Genomic DNA, 17,714 nt, shown 5'->3' with positions numbered 1-17,714 from the left:
CCTTTCATTTATTGATTGACTTAGTTAATGATGGAACTGACCTTAGACCCTAATATGGGCTACAATCTGCTGCAATATGGCGCTTATTTCAACAACTAGGTTATGTGGGGATGTGGTCCCCATAGAGCACTCTCCTAACATGGCAAGGCCCTGCAGGGATCCAGTCTTAGCACTGCAAGAACAAATACTTTGGCCACAGTAGCTGGATTTAAACTTTGCCTTCAAAATACATTGCTAAATTTGTATTTACATTTCTTACTTTTTTTGTTATAAAATACCTGACAGAGGGGCTGGAGAGATGGCTCAGAGGTTAAGAACACTGGCTGTTCTTCCAGAGGTCCTGAGTTCAATTCCCAGCAGCCACATGATGGTTTACAACCATCTGTAATGAAACCTGGTGCCCTCCGGCCTGCAGGGATACAGGCAGAACACTGTATGCATAATAAATAAATAAATAAATAAATAAATAAATAAATAAATAAATAAATAAACAAATAAACAAATAAATAAAATAAAACAAAAATACCTGACAGAAACAAAGGAGAGTTTATTTTGACTCTTTCAGAATACATTCCAGCATGCTGAGGAAGGCATGGTAGGGGAATGGGCCTGTCTGCTGCAGAGGATAGACAGTACTGCTTACACAGTGTTGGGTAAACCTAGGGCAGGTGTAACCTCCACAGGCTCCCTAGTTACCTACTTACCAGCCTTCAGAACAGTGCCCCAGGCTGGAAACCAGGCATTCTAAACAAGCTTACTAGGGATAATTCAGATTCAAAAATTGGTGATGCCTGGGGACTGAAAGCTTCATGCACGCTAAGCATGTACTGTATGGATGAGCCATGTGCTCAGCCCCGGTTCTCATCCTCTGATGTTTAATCTGTACAGCCAGACTTGGTTCTCCGCCACAGGCAGTCTGTACCCCTCCCACCTTTCCCAGGGCATTGGTTTAATTTTTTTGAGATTTATTTTTATGTGCATGAGTGTTTTGCTTGCATGTACATCTATGCACCCCAGGAGTACAGTATCTGCAGAAGCCAGAAGAAGGTGTGGGAACCCCTGGGAGTGGAGTAACAGATGGTTGTGAGCTGCCATGCAGGAGCTGGGAATTGAATCTGGGTCTGCCCTTCCCTTCAGGCATTTTCAAAATCAAGACATTTTTGGTTGTCAAGGTAGTGGTTCACACATTTAATTCCCTGCAGAGGTGGCAGATCTGTGGTTTCCAGGCCAGTCTGGTCTTCATAATGAAACTATTATTTCAAAAAACAGAATGATGGGGAAACGGGGTTGTGAATACTGCTGTCATCTTGTGGACAGAGGCCAGAGATACTGACCACAGCCTCAGTCAAGAATTAGAGTCCCAAATGTCAACAGTGCTGAAGCTGAGGAACCCTGAGCTGGATCCCTCTCCTCTCTTCTTAATGCTGTTTATGACTTGCCTGATAAAGTGCCTCTTATTCCAGTAATGGACTTGTAGGTCATCATTTCTCCTGACTCTCTCATAGACTGTCCGTACTCATTCTTGGTTTCATTGACAGTTCTTCAGGTGCTCTCCCCATTGTGACCTTCCAGAGCAGCATTAGAAACAATAGAAACAATACAACTATGTGAGTAATAAAAGAATATTCTAGTGGCTATGATTTTGAAGAGTAAGAAGTAATTTGTATAACATACTTAACATAGTATATCTAAAATATTGTAGCATGTCATCACTGTAAGAATTATTAGAAATTGTTTGACACATTGTATGTTGCTGTCTTTGAAGCCTTCTGTGTATTCATACCAGTCACTTTAAAACCCTCCCTGGGCCAGCAAGATGGCTTCATGGATAAATGTGCTTGCCAATTTTGACAACCTCACATGGTGGGAGGGGAGAACCAGTTCCTGCAGACTGTCCCCTGATCTCCATATACATGCTGTGGTACAAACACACATAAATTAGTAAATAATTTTTTTAAAGAATTATAAGTGTTTCAGGTACTTCAGAGGCCCAGGCAAGTGGATTACTACAAGTTCAAGACCACCCTGGGCTGTAGTAAGAACTACAACTCTTACTGTAGTAAGAGCAGCTCAATACTCCAGCACAAGAATGCTCCTGTGTACTGAGTAAGAACCTTTCACAGTTGAAATAAAATGACAGTGTTTAAGGACTAGGGTGTGGTGCACTGCTTGCCTACCATTCATGCGGCCCTGGGTTCCATCCCCCAAGCACCACAGAAATAAGATGGAATGGTGAGATCCGCCTGTAGTCTTAGTTATTTTGGAGACTGGGGTGGTAGAATCACAAGTTCCAGGTCAGTTCAATACAAAGCTAAAATAGGCATTGTGTCCAAATGGAAACGAAAAAGTTGGTAGCCACACAGCTACATTCAGATGGTAGAGATGCCAACTTCATTTCCTTCACAGGGATTTCTAACCTAGACACCAAGATGTGCTAGTCCAGTCATCACTACGTCAGCACCCTCGTCTGGGTGCCTTCCTGGTTTGCTTACCTGCATAGATTTATTTAACCTTATGTGTTGTGTTCTGCTTGCACATAGGTATACATGTCACCTGTGTGCCTGGTGCCCACAGAGCTCAGAAGAGGGTGTCAGAATCTCAGGAACTGGAGTTACCCATGGTTGTAGCCATCCTGTGGGTACTGGGAACCGAACCCAGGTCCTCTGCAAAAGCAGCAAGTGCTCTTAACTGCTGAGCCATCTGTCCAAAGTTCACTCTGGGAAACCAATGAGTTTATTGGACTTCCTTACACAACATAGGGGTTACTATGTGTGGGCACTCCGCCTCCAATGAGTCAGCTCTGGAAAGACTTACCCAGCTGAGTTGAAGACTTCCCCATAGCCATGTAGATGGAGCCCCTGCTCTGTAGTCTTCTGTGACCTGTATATACTCTTAACCCCTCCCTAGGCTAAGTACAGAGTCGCCAGGTGTTAGGGAGCAGCTCAATACTCCAGCACAAGAATGCTGCTGTTTTTACTTTTGGGGGCCCACCATCCAGGACCTAAATAAATCACAGAGTGTTATTCTTTGTTACTGAATGCCCAGCCTTAGCTTGCCTTGTTCCCAGCCAGATTTTCTTAAATTATCCTATCTACTTTTTGCCTCTGGGCTTTTACCTTTTTCTATTTCTGTATATCTTTTTTTACTTCTTACTCCATGGCTGGCTGTGTTGTTGGGTGGCTGGTTCCTGTCATACCTCACCTCCTTTTCTCAGTCCTTGATCTCTCCTCCCAGATTTCTCCACCTATCTATTTTCTCTACCGGCCAGCTCTACCTATCCTTTCTCCTGCCTCGCTATTGGCCATTCAGCTCTTTATTAGACTAATCAGGTGTTTTAGACAGGCACTGTAACACAGCTTCACAGCGTTAAACAAATGCAACATAAAAATGCAACACATCTTTGCATAATTAAATGTTCCACAGCATAAACATGTAATGCATCTTAATATTCCACAATACAAGAATCCAGAGTCTCATGCCTTATTATGCTCCTCTGTGGGAGGGGGTGGCATCAGCAAGCTCATCTGGGATGATCTTTCTCAAGGGACACTGGCCCAGAGGACTCTTGACAGCCTTCTTGGTAGATGAGATTAGAGGGTGGCTCCAGAGGTGTGTTGGTTTGTAATCTAATAAGGCAGAACCATGAGTCACATACAGGGGTTAAGACTTTTTTTTTTATATATACTGTAAATGAGGGTTCCTGTGAGATTCCTAGGAAATTTCAGGGAAAGGAAAAAGACCATACCAGAAGGTTGTCTTAAGGTTACAATTGTTGTGATGAAACACCATGATCAAAGTTAGGGAGGAAAGTGGTTATTTGGCTTTCATATCACTGCTCATCATTGAAGGGAGTCAGGACAGGAATTCAAGCAGGGCAGGAACCAGGAGGCAGGCTGATGCAGAGGCCATGGGAGGGTGCTGCTTACTCAGCCTGCTTTCTTACAGAACCCAGGACCACCAGCCTAGGGATGGTCCCACCCACAGTGGGCCCTCCCCCTCAATCACTAATTACAAAAATGCCACACAGGCTTGTATACAGCTGGATCTTATGGAAGCATTTACTCAATTGAGTTTCCCTCTTTTCAGATAACTGTAACTTGTGTCAAGTTGACATAAAACTAGCCAGCACAAAGGTCATATACATTTAGGCCTTAAGCATGACCCATTGCTATTTTAACATTATATGAAACACCTCTATATAAAAAGGATATTCTATCTTGGCAACATTGATGGCGAATGTTAATAGTGCTGAAAATTCCTTTTTTTCAGATTAGGCCTTGATTGGCCTGGAACTCACTTTGCAAAGCACGCTGACTTGAACTGGAGGAGATCCAGATCCACCTGCTTCTGCCTCCAGAGTGCTGGGATTAAAGGCATCCACACCAAGTCCAGCCTGTACTGGAATTCCTGACTGTCAGCTGGTTCGAGACTTGGAGCAGGCTCTCTAGGAAGGGGTTCTTTCCTTTCCCGTGTCTCCCTATTCTTCCCTTTTTATCCTGCCTCACGTTTGTACAGAGTCAGCTTCCCTGCTTCCCTGCTGTACATTTGACTGTAGTCTGGCTGGCTGGTCATGTCCCCTCGGCCTAACATTTTGGAGGTGTCTCTGTCTGCTGTCTTGTGATTTTAATTTCTTTCACAAACATGAGTTCCATCTGGGATCTGTAGGGAAGGGGAGAAGGGGAAGGGTTAGGTCTTGCTGACAGAATGCTCTGGCTGCAGAAAACCAGACATCCTCCTGATACTGACCTGATGTCACTGCTCAACTGTTATCAGTCAGTCATGTCTGTTATCTCAGGGAGAAAACTGTTTCTTGAGACAGTTCTCAAGATAGCCTGCTGTGCCGGAGCAAGCAGTTCCGAAAGGAGGTCATAAACTTCTCAAGAGGGTCTTACCCTGCATGTACCCTCCGAAGCTGCATCATTTCCTCACACCCAAGCTCCTCTCACACTCCTATAAGAGTCCTCACGGGCTCCCTCCCCTTTGTACAACACCCATCCCCAAGGGAAGGTTGATGCCTCTTGCTGTGCTAACAAACGTTGTTTCACCTGTTGAGGCCAGAGTTTGGTCACTCTCCTGCCTTTGTTCCTTTATTCTGCATCCCCAAATCGAACATTTGCAACATAGCCCTGGCTTGCCTACCCGGAACTTGCTATATAGATCTAGGCTAGGTTGGCCTCCAATTCTGCATATTCCTGCTTCAAACTTGAGTGCTGGAATTACAGGCATGTGCCACCACTTCCCGGTACAACTAGAATCCTAATGACTTTATATTATGTAAGGGACGAAATAAACAGATTTCAGAGTGGAACGTGGATTTCTTGGGGAGGGGTGGCATTATTCTACTTTTCACTTTTTCCAAGGTCATACAGTAAAGGCTAGAAGTGTTGTCCTTGTGAAACTTGTGTTTCTGCGCTGTCCGCCTAACCTAGAGCAGTAAGTCAAGTTACTGGTGGCACCATCTCAAAATGTTAGCACTATTCTACTGCAAGGTGGCGCAACAGCTTTAAAACTGTTCCTTGAGGGCCAGATCTATTTCTTTTGGTTGCACCAAGAAGCACGGCCCGCCCCTCCACCGGCCCCGCCCACCCCATCCCCGCCCCGCCTCCGGCCCCGCCCAGTGCCGACGCCCGCACCCGGTGGAGGAGTGCCGTGCGCTGCTGGGAGGTGGGTTTGGAGAGCGGTCCGGGCTAGCAGCCTTGGAGAAAGGGGTGGGTGGGGCCTCTCGGCGGGGTCCTAAGCCACCGGTAGGCGCACACCCGCTGCGGGGCGATCGGGAAACGTGCGCACAGCGCTCCGCCGCGGTAGGCTCCGTGCCTGGGTCTCGGGTCTCGGGGCGCGCATGCGCGCCGCCCATCTGCTATTGCTGCTGGTGCGGAGCAGCGGCGGGCGGGTCTTGATGGAGTAAAGAGTGAGAATCCTGGATGTGTGCCCAGAGATCCCTGCCTAAACAGTCTGGACAGTGACCCCCTAACCCCGCTTCTGGGCACTAGCAAATCACTTTAGCTTTTTTTTTTTTTTCTATTTTTTTAAATTTATTTTTATTATTAAAGGGGTATTTGATTATAAACAGGGGAAGGAACCAATCCACTTTCGCCACACCCAGTCTTTTCAGGCCTGCGTTTATGGGTGTAGTACTGAATATTAAGCACTTGGAGATTTAAAAGTACAAATGTGGTTTCAGCCAAGGAAAGCCTTGTTCCAAGCTCATCAGTCATTTTCAGTCGTATAGGTTAAATTTCTCAAGCACCAGAAACGAGAAAACAGCAATTGAAACCAGAGGCCAATTAAGCTGTGAAGGACTTGGTTGTTTTCTTGTAGTTTCATTGGGCTGGGGTGGTGGGGGTTGGGGCGGGGTCCTCATTTGTAGCCCTGCCTGGCCTTGAACTCACGGTGTAGACAGGGTGATCTCTGACTTAGTGGCTCCTGCCTATGATTTCTGCCTCCTGAGTGTCATAGGCCTGTGACTTGTGCCTAAGTGTATTCTGGAAACTACATGGATTTGGTTATAGGGAGGGTTTATTGCTGTAGTCTGCTATAGTCTCCTGGTAAATCTGTGATGGACTGGACCACAACCAGGAAGACAGTGTAGTTGTTGGGTTAGTTTTGAGACAGTGTCTCACCATGTACCCCTGGCTGGCCTAGAACCCATGGCCATCATCTTGCCTCTGCCTCCCAAGTGCTAATATTAAAGGTGTTCACCAGCTACGGATTGGAACCTTACAGGCCCCCCTGTAGGATTCGATCCGTAGGGTTTGCATTACCTTTTGTGCTCTATAGTTTACAACCTGTTGTGTGTGGTTTAAACAAATAAAAAAGTAAAACACCATTTGGCTTTGTGAACCATCAAGTAAATTCATTCCAGTGAAAAGTCAGGTAAATTCATTCCAGCATTTTTCCTGTGATGAAAACAGTGTATTACCTCTAAATGTAGTCCTTTCCATTTAGCTTCTACCCCCCGCCAATCTAGTCCAGAGCCTTTAACACCTGCTTATAATCATAATTGCTTCTTGTATAGTGTATGTGCCAGCAAAGGTGTATTAAAAATCCTGCTGCTTTTGTATGAAGACTTTGAAGTCAGACTGTGTTTAAATATCCCTTTTGAGTCCTAAGTACCTCCTGCTCAGTAGGTCCAGAATGGGACATATCTTTCTTTTCTCCCCTGTTTCACCTTCCCCAGCCACACTCCCATGCTTAAAAATCAGAGGCTGTACATATGACATTGAGGCCTTCACTTTCTCTCTGAGAACTGAGTATTACCATTCTTCAGTTCACACCAGAGCCCTCCCTCTTCTCTATTTGTTCCCATGACGCTGTTATAGAAGATAAATGAATTGTTCTTTCTTTACTCCCTATTTTCCCCGTGGTCATCACCCTACTGCACTTCATCATTTTCTCACCTTTTCTGCTGTCGGAGTCCCGGCTTTGGTCTGGTCCATTTGTGCCTTTTTCACCCGGTCCATTAACGCTGTGACCCGAAAGGGATTCTTCTGCTATGCACATAGGACTGTGTTGTTCTTTAAAACCGTTAGGAGACAGACCATTCATTACCCTAAAGATAAAAATCCAGCAACCAAATTTTAAGGGAAGAAGCAAAAGAAGGGAAATGGTTGATATTTAAGTACAGATTGATAACCTAGACAACAAAAACAAGAAACTTTAAAAAAAATATATCATAAAGCCTCTATTTCCTGTGACTACTATCCAGATGACTGGAGTGTCGTCACTGTGGAAGTGATTTGTTATGTTTGCGTATGTTGTACTTTTTGGTAATTTACATGATGGCAGCTTGTGAGACCCTGACAGACATGTCTTTGGAAACTAGATTGGATTTAAAAAAAAATCACTGCTAAAACAATACATCTTGCTATTTTTTTTTTCATTCTCCAAACTTCAGGACAGGGGATAATTCACCAGAACATTATCTTACTATCCAAAAGCCTCAACCTACACATTTAAACTTTTTAAAAACATCATTTATGCTGCCTAACTTCATTACTGAAAGAATATTGACAAGACGTTATTTTGGCAAATTAAATCTTAAACATGGCTTTTCAACAAGATGACTATAGCCGGGCGGTGGTGGCACACACTTTTAATCCCAGCACTTGGGAGGCAGAGGCAGGTAGATCTCTAAGTTCGAGGCCAGCCTGGTCTACAGAGCAAGATCTAGGACAGGCACCAAAACTATACAGAGAAACCCTGTCTCAAAAAACAAACAAACAAAAAAAGATGACTAGAGCTACTTTGAATTAGCCTTGCATTTTAAAAGGAAATTCCCCACGGATTCTGTTTTTTAAATATAGTTTGGGAGATCCAGCGGTGAAGGCGGGAGTGGAGCCCCGCGTGGATACCCAGCATGGACGACTACACAGTCCTGCGAGTGATTGGCCAAGGCTCCTTCGGCCGGGCCCTCTTGGTTCGGCAGGAAAGCAGCGGTCAGAAGTTTGCCATGAAGGAAGTAAGACTTCTCAAGGTAACTAACAGGAACAGCTCACGTTGAAAGTGAGCATACAGCCTATGTAGAGAATGTTCTTGTTGTTTAATGTGTCATTGACTCTCCCGTAAATATGTAATCAGTTTATTCATGAGCTTTACAAAGGCTTGATGTCTTCTCTACGGTTCTTAGCCTAGTAAAATGAACAGAGAAGTAGTCACAATGTACTGATTGGTCTTAGTGATAACAGTTTCCAGTTTTGTATACCAGCAATGTGAAAAATCAGCCAAATGTAGTCAGGTACTGGGCTCTACATCTGGGCTCCATAGTACTTTTTGATTCTAAGTCATTTAGAAGTTCGTCCTTGAATAAGTTTTGAATGAGTAGTTTGGGAAACTTAATTTATGTTCATCTTTGCATATTTTTCATCTGGGCCGAGGGACCAGTGAAAGGGTGCTTAGAGTCAGTTGCAATGAAAGCTTTGGTTTTTCCTTGAGTGTCTTTATATGGTGTTTTCGGTAGAACACTGGCTATCCATCAGCTGATGCCTAGGCAGGTTTGTTCTTGGTTTTGGTGGTGGTGGTGGTGGTGGGGAATCAAACCCCAGGCCTTGAGCATTGCTGAGGGAGGGCTCTACCACTGAGCCACATCACCAGTCCAAGTACATAGGAAAATTATTTTGCATTCTGTATGTGTAAGGAAAATAAAAACGTATGCTCCAATACAGCCCGAGCTTGGTCAGCCCGGGCATACGAGATAGCCGTAATCAAAAAGTCACCGCATGTTTTGTTTCAGAGTTTGAAAGCTTGAGCTGAAGTAGATTTACAAACCTGCAGGTAGCATTGACGTCTCATATAAAACTGTACAAAATATTAGTTTGAGGCTATTTTAAAATTTAACATTGAATTTCTAATTATTTAAAGTTTTTTTTTTCAGTCTTTCTCTGAGAGTCAGAATTCTAGGAAAGAGGCTGTTCTGCTGGCGAAAATGAAGCACCCCAATATTGTTGCCTTTAAAGAGGCATTTGAAGGTAAATATGAATCCTCCCAGATGTGCTCACACCTGAACTTAAGTTTTAGCGACTGTGGCTTTCCTAAGGAGTCTCCTGTGTGTTTCAGCTGAAGGGCACCTGTACATCGTGATGGAGTATTGTGATGGCGGGGATCTAATGCAGAAGATTAAACAGCAAAAAGGAAAGTTACTTCCTGAAGATACGGTAAGAAACAGACTTACATAGTTTCTAAGTTCGGAAGCAAATTTCCCCATAAGCCTTGTATAAATTAAGATTGAAACATGGCCATCTGTAATCACCTGACCTAGTGAGAAGCCACTCTTTTCAAGGTCAGTGTTACTGGTTTCCTCAGGCAAACGTGTCTTAGAGTTTCTATTGCTGTGATGAAATGCTGTGACCAAAAGCAACTTGGGGAAAGAAGGGTTTATTCGGCTTACATTTATATATCATTGGAGGGAGTTAGGACAGGAACACAAACAGGGTTGGAACCTGGATGCAGGAGCTGATGCGGAGGCCATGGAGGGGTGCTGCTTACTGGCTTGCCTCTCATGGCTTGCTCAGCCTGCTTTCTTACAGAACCCAGGACCACCAACCCAAAATGGGATAGGCTCTCCCACATCAATCAATAATTAAGAAAATGTTCTACAGGCTTGCCTACAGCCTAATCTTATGGGAGCATTTTCTTAATTGGATTTCCTGGGTTACACAGTGAGAATCTGTCTAAAAAAAATAAACAGAAGAAAAAGAAAATTAAATTTGTAATGCTTACAGATTCACATATAGCTCAGTGGTAGAGCATTTGCTCAGTATTCACAAAGTCCTGGAGTCTATCCCCAGAATTATATAAACTGGGTTTGGTGATGCATGCCTGTAATCCCAGTATTTGGGAGGCAGAGGCAAAAGGTTCAGAAGTTCAAAGCCTTCCTTGACTACATAGCAAGTCTGAGGCCACTCTGGGACACAGACTCTCTTCCTTACCTTCCAGATAGACACACACAAAAAAGAAAGATATATTCCGTTGAAAAGAAGAAGAAAAATATGGTAGAAATTTCATTAAAATATACATCTGGATCATGCATAAGATGACAAAACATAGGAATCAGGTTTCTGAATTTCTTCAAACAATACTGAATTTTAGTTGAACTGTATAATTTTATGAGTTAAGAATTCACTTTTAACAATAGTTACATAGTGTTAGGATGTCATCACATACCAAATGAGTCATATGATGTCAATTGTCTCTAGGAAGTGGAAGGTCTTTGTGTACAATTTTTCTCTCTCTTTCTTTAGAAGTCTCAAAGGTCCTTAACCAGGGATCTTACTCCAATTGACACTGTTAAATCTATTTTTTCTGTTTATGGTAGCACATGCTGTATGGTAGTTCTAATGTTTTGGGGGTTGAGCCAGGAGGATTGCTATGAGTTTGAGACCAGCGTGAGCTTTATATTCAGTTCCAGGCTCTCCTGGACTAAAGAGTGAGTCTTTGTCTCCAAAACAAAACAAAACAGGGTGGGAATTGAGGGGCTCAAGGGGCCCTCTCTTCTCATTATATGTAGTCATTGGTTGATAGAGGAAGGAAAGACTTTCTTCAGTGATGTATTTACTGGCAATGTGCCCATGCTCCTGAAACACCCCTAATGGAAACTATTGGATCACTTCAAAACCCAAAACAGAATAAAACAAAAACAGGAAAGTATGAAGAGGGAAGTTGGGAAGGGAAGAGGATTTAATGGAGGTAGGAGGGAGACAGGTGAGGGTCACAGGGAGACAGGTGTGATTGGAACATACTGTGTATATGTACAAACTGTCACAATGAAATCCGTTATGAACAATTATTATATGCTAATAAAACATTTAATAATTAAAAAAAAAAGAATTCACTTTTAAAATCCTGGTAAAATAAGGCCTAGAGGTGATTCCTCAGAATTTGAATTGACATCAGCTAGTATTGCATTTTTATTAATTCTTTTAGACCTTTATACAGTGTATTTTTTATCATAATTACCTCCAATTCTTCCCCCTAAATCCTATGTATACTTTTTTCTTACAGATACTTAACTGGTTTATACAAATTTGTCTCGGAGTAAATCACATTCACAAGAAACGTGTGTTACACAGAGATATCAAGTCCAAAGTGAGTACAGGCATTTTGGGGTCTGGGGAAAAAAGAAAACAATTTCATTGTCTTTTTTCCCTATTGTTATTTCTTTTTGGGACATTCTATTTAGTTTAGTTTAGAAAATTTTGCCAATCTAATACTTTTTATTTTTACTCTTTTAATTAAAAAAATTTAACCAGGTGTTGTAGCCTTTAATCCCAGTACTCAGGAGGCAGAGGCAGGTGGATCTCTGAGTTTGAAGCCAGTCTACAGAGTGAGTTCCATGATAGTCATGGCTACACAGAGAAACCCTGTCTCAAAAAAAACAAAAGAAAACACAAAATACCCTTACCTTATTGAAGTAAAATTGATACAATTTTATATATTTATAGTACACAATATGTGTTTTAATATACATACAAGAATGCACATTGTAACATGATTAAGAAATGTTAATTGATGTGTCTATAATCTTCTTTACTTTTTTAGATTTATTTTTATTATTTTAAGTGTGTGTGGGGGATGTGGGTGTGTGCATGTGTGTATACATGTGTACCATGTGTGTATACATATGTACCATGTGTGAGAAAGTATAGATGTCCAAGAAGGCCTGGGCTTTAGAGTTTCTGGAGCTGGAGTTACAGATGGTTGTGAACCACCTGATATGTGTCCTGGGAACCAAACCCAAGTTCTCTGGAAGAGCAAAAAGTGCTCTTAACCACTGAGCCATCCCTCCAGCCCCCTCCCCTTCTGAACATTTAATACCTACTTTTCAACCAGACATGGTGGTATCTGCCTGTGATCCCAGCCCCTGGGAGGCCAAGGCAGGAGGATTTCTAGTTTGAGGCCAGCACAGACTCCTGAGTCAAATCACTACCACATAAAAATAAATAAAATCTACTCTTTTAGTAATTCTCAAGAATATCATATATTGCCGGGCGGTGGTGGCGCACGCCTTTAATCCCAGCACTCGGGAGGCGGAGCCAGGAGGATCTCTGTGAGTTCGAGGCCAGCCTGGGCTACCAAGTGAGTCCCAGGAAAGGCGCAAAGCTACGCAGAGAAACCCTGTCTCGAAAAACCAAAAAAAAAAAAAAAAAAAAAAAAAAAGAATATCATATATTGCCAGCAGTTGGGGGGGGGCATGCTTTTAATCCCAGCTCTCTAGAGACAGAGGTAGTTGGATCTCTGTGAGTTTGAGGCCAGCCTGGTTTACAGAGTGAGTTCCAGGACAGCCAAGGCTACACAGAGAAGCCCTGTCTCAATCATCATCATCATCATCATCATCATAATAATAATAATAAGTTGCATATTAACCATGGTTACCACCATGTACAATAGGTTTTTTTGTTTGTTTGCTTTAAGACAGGGTCTCACTATATAGTCCTGCTGTCCTAGAACTCACTATGTAGATCAGACTGGCCTCTAACTTAAAGAGATTCACCTCCTGCCTCCCATTGAAGATGTGTGTTACCATGTCAGCCTTGCCGTATTTTTGGTATTTTGAAATAGGGTTTCTCTATGTAACAAAGCTGGAACTCACTTTGTAGATCATGCTGACTTCGAACTCACAGAGATCCACTTACTTGCCTCTGCCTCCCAGTTGCTGGGATTAAAGGTGTGCACCACCATGCCTGGCGGTAGATCTTACAGATTTACTTATCCTAAGTAGAACTTTACACCCTTTGACCTAGAATTTATACTAACCAAATAAAATATTATATGTGAAAAAGGAGTTAAAATCTCTTTTGGAGTCTATGTGAATGTAGCCCTTTTAATGTCCACCAGATAAATGCGTGTGTTCTCAGGGAGGAAGTGGGCAACACCTGCCCCAGCCACCAAGTCACCGGCATAGGCTCCTACTGATGAGATCTGATGCCACCTGACATGTACATGTTAGACTTCAGAGCAGTCACCCCGAATCCCCAGGCAGGGGAATGTGCAGCTCTTTTAACAGGGGACGTTGCTAGTTTTTCGTTCTCTCAGCTGTCAGTATTTCTACCCTTATCTCCACTATCAGCAGGCTTTGAAAGCTGCTCGGGAGACCCCTGCCTTATGCTGGGATGATCAAGATATAATCCATGTTCTTTTTCAATGCAGAATGTCTTCCTCACCCAAAGTGGAAAAGTGAAACTGGGGGATTTTGGCTCTGCCCGTCTTCTCTCCAGGTATGTATCTGTCCTACTCAGCGACAGAGATGGGAACAGTCCTTTTCAGAAGAGCTTCGGAATCATTGCCTTTCTGTGGTTTCAGTCCCATGGCCTTTGCCTGTACATACGTGGGAACACCTTATTATGTGCCGCCAGAAATTTGGGAAAACCTGCCTTATAACAATAAGAGGTGAGTAGTATCCTTCTTTGGACAAGGCTGGCCATTTGATGGGAGGGTCTCTAGCTTGCAGCTGAAGCTGGAATCTGGTGCAGATGCATGGTGCTTCCTAATAAAGGAAGCGAAGGACCTCTACAGTGAAAACTTTTTTTTTTTTTTTTTTTTTTTTTTGGTTTTTCATGACAGGGCTTCTCTGTGTTGTTTTGATGCCTGTCCTGGAACTCGCTCTGTAGACCAGGTTGGCCTCGAACTTACAGAGATCTGCTTGGCTCTATCTCCCAAGTGCTGGGATTAAAGCAATAAAAACTTTTAAACCTCTGAAGAGATAAAGACACCAGAAAAATGGAAAAACATACCATGTTCATAGATTGGTAGAACTAATATTGTAAAAATTATTTTGCCAAAAGTTATTTACAGATTCAATGCAATCCAAATTAAAATCCCTATCTCATTCTTTACAGAAATAGAAAAAAAAAAAACTATCTTAAAATTCAGAGGGAATCACAAAAGACCCCAGACACCCAAAACAATCCTGAACAAAAAGGACAATGTTAGAAGGATTACAATTCCAGATCTTAAGCCACATTAGAGTAACAAAAACAATTCAATACTGGCACAAACATGTGGAACAAAATTGAAAACCTAAACATGAGTACACATAACTTCAGCTACTTCATATTTGACGAGGATGCCAAAAACACACACTGGAGAAAAGATATCATCTTCAACAACTGATGCCTGGGAAACCTGGCTGTCCACATGCAAAAGAATGAAATCCGACCCATATCTATCACCTTGTACATAACTAACTCAAATGGATCAAAGACCTAAGTGTGAGACCTGAAACTTATAGAAGAAAACAAAATAAATCTACCACATGATCCAGCTACACCACCCCTTGACTTATGTCCCAGGGACTAGAAATCCTGCTCTACAGATGCTCAGCCATATTCATTGCTACTCTATTCACAGTAGCTAGGAAATGCAGACAACCTAAAGGTCCTTCAATAGTTGACTGGATAATGAAAATGTGGTACACATACACTACAGAACACTAAGATACAAAAATAAATTAAGTATAATAAACATAAGAGGAAAATTCTTGTATCGCCTTGGTAACGCCTAACAGAGTTGTTGCTATGCTGTCTCTTCATGCTTCTAGTGACATCTGGTCCTTGGGATGCATTCTGTATGAACTCTGCGCTCTGAAGCATCCAGTAAGTATGGCGCCAGACCAAAGGGCCATTGGTCATGCCCTGCTAAGACGGAGGGACGTGCCAGATTTGGCCTGGGGTTCACTTCTGCAGGAAGAATTTGTTACAAAGTTCCCGTTGGTTCCCACTGTTATCTTTGTGTGGAGCCTTGTAGGTCTGTGTCTGTTAGAGACTGTGATTCTGTATGTAGCTTTTCTTTTTTTTTTTTTAAATGAACACAGTATTTGCCATTGTAACCATTTTTATTTTATTTTTATTTTTATTTATTTATTTATTTTTCCGAGACAGGGTTTCTCTGTGTAGCTTTGCGCCTTTCCTGGAACTCGCTTTGGAGACCAGGCTGGCCTCGAACTCACAGTGATCTGCCTGCCTCTGCCTCCCGAGTGCTGGGATTAAAGGCGTGTGCCACCACCGCCCGGCTGTAGCCATTTTTAAGTTCACAATTCAGTGGCATGAATTATATTCAAGATATTAATTACACTCATGATATTCATTAATTGCATTTGTGATATTCATTGATTACATTCATAGTTTTCATTCAATAGCTGTATTTATGATATTCATTAATTACATTAATTATATTGATTAATTACATTCATGATATTATGTCCTGATACGGCTGTCCGTTTGTGGGGCTTTTCCATCACACAAAACAGAAACTCTGTACTTAGGAAATCATTGCTCTATATTCCTTTCTTCTCCATCTTTTTTTTTTTTTAAAGATTTATTTATTTATTATGTATACAGTATTCTTCCCCCATGTATGCCTGCATGCCAGAAAAGGGCAACGGATCTCATTTTAGATGGTTGTGAGCCACCATGTGGTTGCTGGGAATTGAACTCAGGACCTCTGGAAGAGTAGCCAGTGCTCTTAACCTCTGAGCCATCTCTCCAGTCCTCTTCTCCATCTTGAGATAACTTCTGATCCTTTCTGTCTCTATGAATTTGTATATTCTATATATTTCATGTATTACAATTCTATAGTATTTATTCTTTTTTTTAAAAAGATTCATTTATTTTATTTCATGTATATGAGTGTTTCGCCTGCGTGTATTTGCACCACATGTGTGCCTGGTGCCCAGGGAAGTCAGAAGAGGGTGTTAGATAGTCCAGAACTGGAGTTACGGATGGTTGTGAACCATTATACGGGTCTTAAGCTCTGAGCCATCTCTCCAGCACGTACTTGTCCTTTTCTGCCTGGTTCACTTTGCTTTCTGGGTTATAGCATGGATCAGAATTCCATTCCTTTTTATGACTGAGTAATATCCCACGGTTTGTATGCACTGTTTTGATTACTGTCTCACCTGTCTATGGGGTTAGTTGGGTTGTTTATGTGTTCTTTCTATTGTAAATAATGTTGATGTGAACATAGGTAAACATGATTGTTAAGAGTCCCTGGTTCCAGCTGTTAATGTATATACTGAAGAGTTCAGTTGTGGGTCATGAACTCATTTATGCTTAGTGTATTAGTTAAGTTTCGTTGCTGTGGTAAAGCACTAACCAAAACCAAGTTTGGGAGGAAAGGGTTTATTCATCTTACAGTTACAGTCCATCATCCAGGGAAGCCAGGGCAGGGACCATGGAGGAACTTTGCTGGGCTCTCCCACATCAACCATGGATCAAGGAAACAGTCCATAGACTTGTGTACAAACCAGACTGGTAGAGACAGTTCCTCTTTCACCTGGTGGCTCTTGTTTCTGCTTGACAAAGGCTAACCAGTGCACTTAGCTTTTTTTTTTTTAATTAAAACATTTTTTTTGAGAATCTTATATATTGAGTGCTGTATTTACATTTATTCCCCTCCCTATACTAGCCTTAGCTCTCCTGTGTCTCTCCCCACCTCCATCTCAAGTTTATGACCTTACTCATTTGGTGGTAGTTGCCTGTTTGGTGGTAGTTATTCATTTGGTGGTAGTTTCTCATTTGGTGGTAGTTGCCTGTTTGGTGGTGGTAGCCAATCACATAAAGCAGCAATCAAAGCTGTCCCCGATTAGGTCTTCACTTTCATAGAAATAAAGTCGTTCTCTGTGTGTCAAACCTGTCTGCTTGAGAGCACACAGCTCAGGAGGCGGTTGGGGCAGAAAATGTCCCCTCGGCACCTGACGTGAAAATCATTCAGCCCACGCATGTGTTGTTCATGATAGGACATCGCCCTTGAATAGAACTGACCCCAGTGCCAGCTTCACAGCTTACAGAGGTAAGCTGGGCCTGGTGGTACACGTGGGGGACAAGGCCAACCTGACAGAGAAGACCCCCCAAATAGTCTGAGAGTGCCAGTGACATAAACATGGGGAGGAGTGGAGAGACAGTCCGGTGGTTAAGAGCACTTGATGGTCTTGCAGAGGACTCAAGTTCAGTTCTTGGCACCCAGGTGGAGGCTCACAACTGTCTCTAACTCCAGTTCTTGGTGGTTTAACACCTTTGGTCCCTGTGGGCACCTGAATATTCATTCTCTCTCTCTCTCTCTCTCTCTCTCTCTCTCTCTCTCTCTCTCTCTCACACACACACACACACACACACACACACACACACACACACACACACAATAACAACAAAATCTTTAAAAAATAAACCCAATAAACAGCTTAAAGAACTTTGAAAATCCTGAGGCCTCAGCCCACTCCACATAAC

General features: G+C 42.5%; 1 protein-coding gene across 3 annotated transcripts in view; it reads left to right on the top strand.

Moving 5' to 3' along the window:
- Positions 1 to 5,586: 5,586 nt before the first annotated feature.
- Nek3 (NIMA related kinase 3) overlaps positions 5,587 to 17,714 on the top strand; it is a 31,779-nt gene continuing 19,651 nt past the window's right edge. For all 3 annotated transcript variants that reach the window (XR_005093072.1, XM_028860941.2, XM_028860940.2), the window contains exons 1-8: positions 5,587 to 5,664; positions 8,304 to 8,473; positions 9,371 to 9,464; positions 9,553 to 9,650; positions 11,497 to 11,580; positions 13,642 to 13,709; positions 13,795 to 13,881; positions 15,032 to 15,086. Coding sequence is in view for 2 of the 3 variants with exons in the window: in XM_028860941.2 (XP_028716774.1) it covers positions 8,357 to 8,473; positions 9,371 to 9,464; positions 9,553 to 9,650; positions 11,497 to 11,580; positions 13,642 to 13,709; positions 13,795 to 13,881; positions 15,032 to 15,086 (603 nt within the window). In the remaining variant the exon portion in view is untranslated. The remainder of the gene's footprint in view (positions 5,665 to 8,303; positions 8,474 to 9,370; positions 9,465 to 9,552; positions 9,651 to 11,496; positions 11,581 to 13,641; positions 13,710 to 13,794; positions 13,882 to 15,031; positions 15,087 to 17,714) is intronic.

This window comes from Peromyscus leucopus, chromosome 17 (genome assembly GCF_004664715.2).
Source record: "Peromyscus leucopus breed LL Stock chromosome 17, UCI_PerLeu_2.1, whole genome shotgun sequence".
NCBI classification, from domain to species: Eukaryota; Metazoa; Chordata; class Mammalia; order Rodentia; family Cricetidae; genus Peromyscus; species Peromyscus leucopus.
This window is presented reverse-complemented; position numbering and strand designations above follow the sequence as displayed.